The following is a 10577-nucleotide window of genomic DNA, read 5'->3' on the forward strand; positions in this document are numbered from 1 at the left end:
CGTTAATATTCTTTCATTTGTAACAATCCTTATTTCCTTAAATTCATAATTATCTATCAAATAACAATAAGTCTTTAAAGTATTATAGTATCACCTATCTCCAAGGAGGAAAAGCGAAGATTAGAACAAATTCACATTGGTTTATAATATACATTCATATTTTCAATTAACCATAGTGTCACCAATCATCCAGAGTTCCAAGAATAGTTTCCCATTGTTAATTATTAATCCATATAGTGGTTAAGTATTTCAATTCATGTATATATCAATTGTTCCTTACATCATCATTGATCCGCTTAATATACAAAGATCTTTCTAATATAAAATGGTCACTACATACAATTATACCAAAGTATTCAAATCATCCCACTCTTATACATTAAAATCATTATTGTCCTTTATATATCATATAAGTCGTACTCTATATCGTAACAGAAACAATAAAAAAAGACAAACTTTTTTAAAAAAAGTTTTTAAACATTTTTTTTTTACTACAGGTTCTCCAGAAATGCGGGAATATTTTTTTGGGGGGGAGGGGGGGGTCCGTTTTTGCTCCCAACATGCTTCTCTGAAGCCTGATAGGCCAAAAATGGGGGGCGGGGGGTGTTGGGAAAGGAAGGATAGCAATAGCAATAGCAGTTAGATTTATATACCGCTTCATAGGGCTTTCAGCCCAAAGCGGTTTACAGATTTTTAGCAAATTGAGTCAGCAAATTGCCCCCACAGTCTGGGTCCTCATTTCACCCACCTCGGAAGGATGGAAGGCTGAGTCAACCTTTGAGCCGGTGAGATTAGAACCGCTGAACTGCAGATAACAGTCAGCTAAAGTGGCCTGCAGTACTGCACCCTAACCACTGCGGAAGGAAGAGAGAAAGAGAGAAAAAGAAAGGGATGGAGGGGAAAAGGAGAGGAAGGAAGGAGTACGAACCTGGCACTAGACACAGCTTCAGAGGATAATCCAGGGCTGGGAGGGGACCTGGAGGTCATCTAGTCCAACCCCGCTCCAGCAGGACATTGTTAAAAGTGAGTTTCTGTCTTTTGACCCCCCCCACCCCCAGGTACATGACTACATAGCCACGCCCACCCAGTCACATGCTCCACCAGGCCACGCCCACAGTAAAAAAAATTAGATTTCACCACTGAGCTGCGCTGTCTCCACCCCTCTTAAATTACAGAAGGTGGAGAAACATTGACGTTACATTACGTTAATACCCAACTTCAAAATGCTGGGCAGGTTTGGCATCTCCAATGGCTGAAGGCAAAACTGGAATGTTGCCTTAGATAATGTTTCTCAACCTTGACCACTGTAAGAAGGATGGACTTCAACTCCCAGAATTCTGGGTTGTTGAAGTCCATCCCTCTTAAAGGAGCCAAGGTTGAAAAACGTTGAGTATCTAGCTCCATCCACCATAGAGTTTGTTCTCTAGAGAAGCCAGACCCTGAGGAATTCTGGGAGTTGAAGTCCACCCCTCTTAAAGGAGCCAAGGTTGAAAAATGTTGACTATCGAGCTCCACCCACCATAGAGTTTGTTCTCTAGAGAAGCCAGATCCTGAGGAATTCTGGGAGTTGAAGTCCACCCCTCTTAAAGGAGCCAAGGTTGAAAAACGTTGACTATCGAGCTCCACCCACCATAGAGTTTGTTCTCTAGAGAAGCCAGACCCCGAGGAATTCTGGGAGTTGAAGTCCACCCCTCTTAAAGGAGCCAAGGTTGAAAAACATTGACTATCGAGCTCCACCCACCATAGAGTTTGTTCTCTAGAGAAGCCAGACCCCGAGGAATTCTGGGAGTTGAAGTCCACCCCTCTTAAAGTAGCCAAGGTTGAAAAATGTTGACTATTGAGCTCCACCCACCATAGAGTTTGTCCTCTAGAGAAGCCAGACCCTGAGGAATTCTGGGAGTTGAAGTCCACCCCTCTTAAAGGAGCCAAGGTTGAAAAACATTGACTATCGAGCTCCACCCACCATAGAGTTTGTTCTCTAGAGAAGCCAGACCCCGAGGAATTCTGGGAGTTGAAGTCCACCCCTCTTAAAGTAGCCAAGGTTGAAAAATGTTGACTATCGAGCTCCACCCACCATAGAGTTTGTTCTCTAGAGAAGCCAGACCCCGAGGAATTCTGGGAGTTGAAGTCCACCCCTCTTAAAGTAGCCAAGGTTGAAAAATGTTGACTATTGAGCTCCACCCACCATAGAGTTTGTCCTCTAGAGAAGCCAGACCCTGAGGAATTCTGGGAGTTGAAGTCCACCCCTCTTAAAGTAGCCAAGGTTGAAAAACGTTGACTATCGAGCTCCACCCACCATAGAGTTTGTTCTCTAGAGAAGCCAGACCCCGAGGAATTCTGGGAGTTGAAGTCCACCCCTCTTAAAGGAGCCAAGGTTGAAAAACATTGACTATCGAGCTCCACCCACCATAGAGTTTGTTCTCTAGAGAAGCCAGACCCCGAGGAATTCTGGGAGTTGAAGTCCACCCCTCTTAAAGTAGCCAAGGTTGAAAAATGTTGACTATTGAGCTCCACCCACCATAGAGTTTGTCCTCTAGAGAAGCCAGACCCTGAGGAATTCTGGGAGTTGAAGTCCACCAGTTTGAGAACATCCCATCTGTCTCTGATGAAGGTCGTGTAAAATCGGGGAGTCTTTATTTCATCTCTTTCTAACGTGGTTTTTCTCCCCCCCCCCTTTTCCTCTTGTACCAAGATGTTTCATCTAGTGGCGACTTTCAAAAGGAAGAAGCTCAAGAGAGCCAGGTATGAGTCCGCCCTCTTAGTTGTATCATTCCATCATATATTTTTTTTAAAAAAAAGGAATTGTCCAGAGACTGAACTCCCCCTTCCCACAAATGCTTCAGGTCGAGTTTATCATGTTCTTTTATTTTTAATTTTTCATTTTCATACACTCACATGTATACTGTACATAACCAACGCCATACAGCATTAAACAATAATTGCATCAATTCCTCTTGTCAACAAGGCCCCAGAAAATAGAAACCCAATATAACTCTTCCGCTCTCCATACACCTCTTTCTTCCACCACCCTCCAACCTTCTATCTTCCCTCCATCATCCCCCTCTACCCTACTTCCCCTCCCCTTCTACCACTCTTCTCTCCCAGTCCACTCCCTCCCTTCCTTCTCACCTTTCCCTCCCACCCTCTCTCCCATCCCTCTCTGCCCACCTTTCTTCTTTCCCACTCCTCCACTCCTTGGTGTATTTCCGCTACGTGTCAATATGCTTGGCCTATCCTATTTTTAAAGAAAAGTTAAGGGAAAAAAACAGTATAATTTTTATCAAGAGTTTATCATGTTCTTAACATACTAATATTTGGTTTCTTGTGTTTTTTTCCCCCCTCTTCCTTCCTTCCTTTTTCCCTCTCCCTCCGCTTCTCCTTTTCGCTCTTTGCTTTGATCTGCGGCTGGGGATAATCTTCTGCCATCAGCAAATGGTTGGTTTCAGCTTTCTCTTGCTTTTTATAAATAAAAAAATATATAAGTTTTCTCAGTTATAATAACCTCGGGGACCTTCTGCAAGGGAGCGGCTCTTCTCCCCCCTTCAGCCTCCGAGAGAGAGGCAACCCCCTCGCTCTTTTCGGTGCCAAAAGGGAGGAAGAGAAGGAGAGACTATAAACGGGTGGCTGAATTTGGGGGGGGGGTGTCTGCTGGGGGAGGGTCCCCCTTGGCCTGTTTCCTCCCTGCTCTCTTTCTCCCCCTTCCGAGGAGATGGAGCGATTGAGGCTGCGATTCTGGGGGGGGTGTCCCATTTTACAAATCAAAAGATGGGTTCTGCAGTTGAGCCCAATATTTTGTTGTTGTTGTTAAACGAGACGCTTGTTGAGTTAAATTTGCCCCGTTTTACGACCTTACTTGCCACGGTTGTTAAGTGAATCTGGCTTCCCCGTGGACTTTGCTTGTCTGGAGGTCGCAGAAGGGGGTCATGTGACTCCCGGAACTCTGAAACCGTCATAAATGTGTGTGTCAATTCGAACTGCTGTTGCGTTTTTCTTTTCAAGAAAAAGACCACAGGCTATCTTTGACTTAACAACCATAATTAAGCCAGGAATTGTGGTTGTTGTTTGTTCAGGTTGTTAGGAAGGTCCGTGCTTGGCTTTATGACATTTTTTTTTTGCAGCGTCACTAAGCAAAACCCAAACAACATTTGGCAGGGACTCTGCAAATAGCCATAAATGTGAATTTAGTATTTAATAAATTTATAGGCCGCCCAATCCCGAAGGACTCTGGGCGGCTTACAGAAAATACAAATGCATTGGTGCAGCCTGAATTAGTTGCCAAGCACCCCAAAACCCATCGGGTGGCTTTGAAGCTGGTTTGACGGACAGAACTTCAAATCCCTTGGGAGGTCAGCCGTCGCTAAGTGGCGAGGACTACCTGCCATGCACTGAGAGGGCGTTTTAGTTTTGCTTTCGTTTCAAGCGGAGGTGAACTGAGAGGAGACATCACAAGAGGTTTTTAGCCGTGTTGTTGGGAGTTCAGTAGGTCCAACTGGCCTCATCCGATGAGATTCACTTCTCCTTCTCATCCTCAACCCTTCAGATTGACTTCCTCAATTCGGTCATTGTGGACCTTCAAGAGAAAAACGCCGAACTGAAATCGAAACTGAACAAGATGTCTGAGGCCGCTCTCAACGGAGACGAGGAAGAAGTTATTAACTACGACAGGTGGGTGGTTGGAAAAATTGGGGGTTCGGGTGGCCGTTGTACTTGGGAGTGGCTTATGGGTAGACGCAGCTGGATGACGTAGAGCGGTCGTCCTCTCAACCTTGGCCACTTTTAAGAAGTCTGGACTTCAACTCCCAGAATTCCTCAACCAGCAGAGCTCCAGACCTCTTAAAGTGGCCAAGATTGAGAAAAATTGGCTTAAAGCCAGTGGAGTTCCAGCAACCATAGAGTCTGCTCTCCAGAGAGGCCAGATCCTGGGGAATTCTGGGAGTTGAAGTCCTCATCTCTTTAAATGGTCCCGGTTGAGGAAAATTGGCTTAAAGCCTTGGATAAACCAACCCGCTGAGCACCAGCAACCATAGAGTTTGTTCTCTAGAGAGGCCAGACCCTGGGGAATTCTGGGAGTTGAAGTCCAGACCTCTTAAATTCTGGAAATTGAAATCCAGACCTCTTAAAATTCTGGGAGTTGAAGTCCTCACCTCTTTAAATGGCCAAGGTTGAGGAAAATTGGCTTAAAGCGTTGGAGTTCCAGCAACCATAGAGTCTGCTCTCCAGAGAGGTCAGATCCTGGGAATTCTGGGAGTTGAAGTCCTCACCTCTTTAAATGGCCAAGGTTGAGGAAAATTGGCTTAAAGCCTTGGATAAACCAACCCGCTGAGCTCCAGCAACCATAGAGTCTGCTCTCCAGAGAGGCCAGATCCTGGGGAATTCTGGGAGTTGAAGTCCAGACCTCTTAAATTCTGGAAATTGAAATCCAGACCTCTTAAATTCTGGGAGTTGAAGTCCTCACCTCTTTAAATGGTCCAGGTTGAGGAAAATTGGCTTAAAGCGTTGGATAAACCAACCCGCTGAGCTCCAGCAACCATAGAGTTTGTTCTCTAGAGAGGCCAGACCCTGGGGAATTCTGGGAGTTGAAGTCCAGACCTCTTAAATTCTGGAAATTGAAATCCAGACCTCTTAAATTCTGGGAGTTGAAGTCCTCACCTCTTTAAATCACCATGGTTGAGGAACATTGGCTTAAAGCGTTGGAGCTCCAGCAACCATAGAGTTTGTTCTCTAGAGAGGCCAGACCCTGGGGAATTCTGGGAGTTGAAGTCCAGACCTCTAGAAACGGCGAAGGTTGAGGAACATTGGTGTGAATAATTGAAAAACCCAAATCCCAACTTCTTGCTTGCTCTTGGTTCCTCAACCGCGAGTCTCCCAACACGACCCGCGGGCGCCCGTCGGCTTTCCTAAACCGTTTCTGCCTCCACAGCGAGGAAGACAACCAAGTCAAGAGAAAGCCTCGTCTCTTCTGCGACATTTGCGATTGTTTCGACCTCCACGACACCGAAGATTGTCCCACGCAAGCCCAGGCGCCCGAGGAACCCCCCCACTCCACGTACCACGGCAGTCGGAAAGAGGAACGCCCGTACTGCACCATTTGCGAGATGTTTGGCCACTGGACCGCCAATTGCAACGACGACGAGACCTTCTGACACACAGGGCAGGAGCGGAGAGAACGGACGTTGCTTCGGGCGCTAGTTGGACCTTGTCCTCCAACCACCAGTCTCCTAGGGTGGGGCCAGGAGGAGAGAGAAGGGACCGGCACTCTTTCCTCCCAGAATTCCTTGCAGCCGCCGCCCAGCTTAGAAAGACACAGTGGGAGATCTGGTCTTCCACAAGCAAGATAGTTTATTCTGCCCTTCTTGAGATGGAATTAAAATAAATAATTTAACAGGGGCTGCCAATTTTCATTTAGAAATGTCATTTCCTGGGTTTTGCATCCAGAAAACTTATTTCCGGTCGCCTGGCTTAATTTGGGGGGTGGGGGTGCGGGGGAGGAGGTGGGAGTGTCAAACCAGCAGGCCCGAGTTCTATTTTAGCTCACTTAAAAGCTCTTTGAAATGATGCTGTTAATGTCTCTTATTTGCACTACTATGCTCCTTTCAAGCTGTACATTTGTTTCTGTCACGTTCTGACACTGGAATGGGTTCACGAGACGAGCTCTTATTTTCCCAAACGTTTGTTCGTTTCTGTTTTTCCTCGGCTTTGAGGAAAGTCTCGATCAACCGACACGCCTGAGCGAAAACCTTCGCGCGTGTGCTACTGGTGCAAGATCTAGAAGTAGTGCCTTCCTGTCTGCGAGATTTCTTTTTTAACAGTGCGAGATTTTGTCGAGGCAAAAAATAAAAAAATACCCAGAAAAGAGTTCAGCCACTGTGGGGGAAACATATATATATTTCGCGGGTGTTAGTATGTAGGTCTCTAGTTATTCGGGTTTTCTCCCGCGTAAAATTGGAGATGTCTTGGCGACGTTTCGACGAAGTCTCATTCGTCATCTTCAGGCTTCCTGGAAGCACCAAGCCTAAAGAAGCCTGAAGATGACAAATGAGACTTCGTCGAAACGTCGCCAAGACATCTCCAATTTTACGCGGGATAAAACCCGAATAACTAGAGAGCTACATACTAACACCCGCGAAAACCTCAGAAAACATATATATATGTATATGTATATATATATATTTCCCCTAACGAAACCTCTCCAGCTGTGCGTTTGAGAAATCTCCCCCCTGTTTTTTTCAGCTTCTGTAGAGTTGTACATAAGTACATATATAAATATATTTAAGAAAAACAAAGATTTATATTTTGGAAAACAATCTGATTGTCTTTAGTGTTTCTGTCATTCTGAAAAATGAGGGCTCTTGTGTACCGTAACTTGATTCAATGACTTTAAAACAGCCTCAAAAACAACTTTTCTGAATTTGGGTGGGTGGGTTTGAGAGGGGGGGGGGATAATGGGGCAAGTTTGCATGTACCAAAAAAAGGACAAAAAAAAATATCTTCCGGCTACAGTTTGTATCCTGCAAGGGATTTTTTTTTTCTCATCGAAAGTCCGTCCTGAAATCAAGACCATTTTTTTTTATTTAAAAATTACATTTAAGATGTAATTACATTTAAGATGTAATTTATTTATTTTCCCCTGAGTTGGAATTTTGTTCCAGGTGAATGTAAAATAGGAAACTCAATGTTGAAATAATAAGGGGAAGTTTCTAAGAAGCGGATACCTTATGAGAACATTTTAAGAAGTATAAAACGGAGCAGATTTCTGAGTGGAAATTCAGTTTTCATGCTAATTTAGTGCCCGGGGCGTTCCTATGGAGTTACTCCGTCACTCTGAGTAAATGCTTACCGAGTAAATGCCGCATACTCAGAGAGAGAGAGAGAGAAAGATGCCACCACAGTGGTTTTGCTCTCTTCTTTTGAATGTCACAAAAAGAAATGTAAAGAAAACACTACCAGCCTTCCTTGCATAATGGAAGATTTTAACTCTTCTATAACTATGTTTGGGTTTATCAGTGTTTCTTTTTAACACGCGCACACACAGATCTAGAGAGAGGCACATAATCTGTGCTAGTTATTAATTATTCCCAGATTACAATCAGTATTTGGCCTATGAGGTGTTTTTTTTAATAAATCAATGTAACTGAACTTTGGAGTAAAGAATGTATTATAGGGATAGTCATAAAAAAAAAAGCAGGGAAATCAGTATTAAACTAAACCAACTGTACTGTATCTTTAATAAAGGGATTATTCTCTACTCATTAGCCTTGCGTCCTGCTTGATATCCTCGTGCAGCGTGATTACTATTAGGAGACGAGAGCAAAACACAGCACACAGAGACTTCCACATTTAACAGTGATTTATATACAACATATACAGAAATATACAGAGACTTCCACATTTAACAGTGGTTTATATACAACATATACAGAAATATACGTGGTAGCAAATACCTGACAAGCAATCAATCTTCTTAACACTACCTGAGAATTTAGAATTTACCGGACACAAGGAGAGAGATACACTAGGAGAGAGATACAGCTCTCTCATGGCCTCCTTTATATAGACCGCTTCTTAAAGGGGCAATAATCCGGCTTCTTAAAGTGGCAATACCTCTGCTGACTCATCCTCATTTCATCATCAGGTTACAGCCTTACATTGGCTGGTCAGCTTTAAATCATCATTACCCTGACTTGTTCGAACAACAATGCTGGCTTATGTTGGCCAGCCTGATGATGATTTGCCAGAATGAGTTATTTAAAGGCACATCAACTTCGAAAGTGTTAAGCTGTTAAATTTGTTTATTTAGCATATGGCATCTACAGAGGTCAGACAATCGCTGATGTACAACACTGTAAAGCACATTATACATACAAACACAAATATAAGGTTAAAACAGCAGATAGGCAGATGATGATAAGTTAGGTGGATGGATGATAGGCAAACAGATATGATAGATATAGAGGGTGGATAGATGGATGAGATAGATAAGAGATGATGGATGGATGATAGGCAGAGATAGAAAAAATGCTGCTAAAGGATGGATGGATATAAAAATGAGATAGATAATAGATTATGATAGGTAGGTAGACATGGATACCTAATATACATATATAAAGAAAAAAAACATGGGCAATACTTAGAGCCACCATAATATGGGACCACAAAATTGCAATAGGACAGATGATATGATTCCACATCAAAGAAGTTGTGAAAGATCGGGAGATGTGATGCACGCCTCCTTACAGACCGAAAGGGAATCCTGGCCAGCGGCCATCCTCCTGCCTTGGCCTCTCTACTAGTGGTGTCCAACTGTTGTCATATAACTCCGTGTGTAGGTGTGAGTCACCCATGGCCCAGTGCATAACAGGGCATGCGCAGCCACGCTGAACCACACAGGAGGAAACAAACTCCATAACATCCTAATATCCTGATAGTGCATAACATAACATCCTGATAATTCACTCTAGATGTGCCTTACCCAACGACCCCAGAATTTGACCATATATATACAGAACTTCCCTGAGCAGTAGATTAGCAATTGTAGTTTTACAGGCTGTCTTTAATCACATGCTATTGCTCCTCCTGCCTTTGTCCTATCTCAATAAAAGGGGCTACAAGACTCCATTATGGGTCGCTCCATCCCGAGAAAGATCGTGTCCGTGTCTTTTCTCAACATTGGCCTCATGGACGAACCACGAGTACATCACATTCAACCTCAACCACTTTGAAGACCTGTGGACTTCAACTCCCAGAGTTCCTTTGCCAGCTGGAGGATTCTGGGAGTTGAAGTCCACAAGCCTCCACTGCACTAAACCAAGCTCACTTGCTGGCAGAGAACAGCCAATCAAAGCCAAGCTGGCTGTGGGGATTCTGGGAGTTGAAGTCCCCCCACTCTTTTCAAAAAAGTTGCTGGATTGCGCAGAGATGGACAGGTTAACAATGGAATTAAAAGACAAAGAAGAAACGGATTATTATATGATTTGGAACATATGGTATCATTGGCTAGAACATAGTTGTAAAGATCACGCGTAAAGCTTACTTAAGAGTTATATCAAAATGGAAAGGTACTCTATATATTTGTAAATATTGATCCAAGTTATAACTAAAAGGTACGATGTATAGATATATGAATAAATTATACCATGATGTATATCATTGGAAAGAAAGAAAACTGAAATAGCCATGATGTAAACATGAGCGATACTGACACCGAAACGCTGTGAAGAGTGGAGATGCGGTGTAAATGTTGAAATACAATTAATGAAAATATTTTGAAATAAAGAAATAAAATAAAGAAATAAAATAAACAAAATAAACGAAATAAAAATGACTAATAAATAAATATAAATATAAATAAATAAATAAAACAAATAAAAATAAATAATAAACAAAATAATAAACAAAATAAAAAATAAAATAATAATAAACAAAATAAATAAATAAAATACAAAATAAATAAATAAAATACAAAATAAATAAATAAAATACAAAATAAAAAATAAATAAAAAATAAAAAATAAATAAATAATAAAATAAAATAAAATAATAAAATAAAGTAATATAAAATAAAATAATATAAAATAATA

The 10577-nt window shown here is 42.4% G+C and overlaps 1 protein-coding gene across 12 annotated transcripts in view; it reads left to right on the plus strand.

Moving 5' to 3' along the window:
- Positions 1–6359, plus strand: part of CLIP1 (CAP-Gly domain containing linker protein 1) — a 73313-nt gene extending 66954 nt beyond the window's left edge. For 8 of the 12 annotated variants that reach the window (XM_032230036.1, XM_032230044.1, XM_032230043.1 and 5 more), the window contains 4 exons: positions 2693–2742; positions 3430–3435; positions 4541–4665; positions 5921–6359. In XM_032230036.1, the coding sequence (XP_032085927.1) occupies positions 2693–2742; positions 3430–3435; positions 4541–4665; positions 5921–6143 (404 nt within the window). In that variant the 3' untranslated portion in view covers positions 6144–6359. The remainder of the gene's footprint in view (positions 1–2692; positions 2743–3429; positions 3436–4540; positions 4666–5920) is intronic. The other 4 variants (XM_032230038.1, XM_032230045.1, XM_032230046.1 and 1 more) reach the window with 1 other exon arrangement.
- Positions 6360–10577: the final 4218 nt, after the last annotated feature.

Source organism: Thamnophis elegans, chromosome 13, assembly GCF_009769535.1.
Source record: "Thamnophis elegans isolate rThaEle1 chromosome 13, rThaEle1.pri, whole genome shotgun sequence".
Taxonomy (NCBI): Eukaryota; Metazoa; Chordata; class Lepidosauria; order Squamata; family Colubridae; genus Thamnophis; species Thamnophis elegans.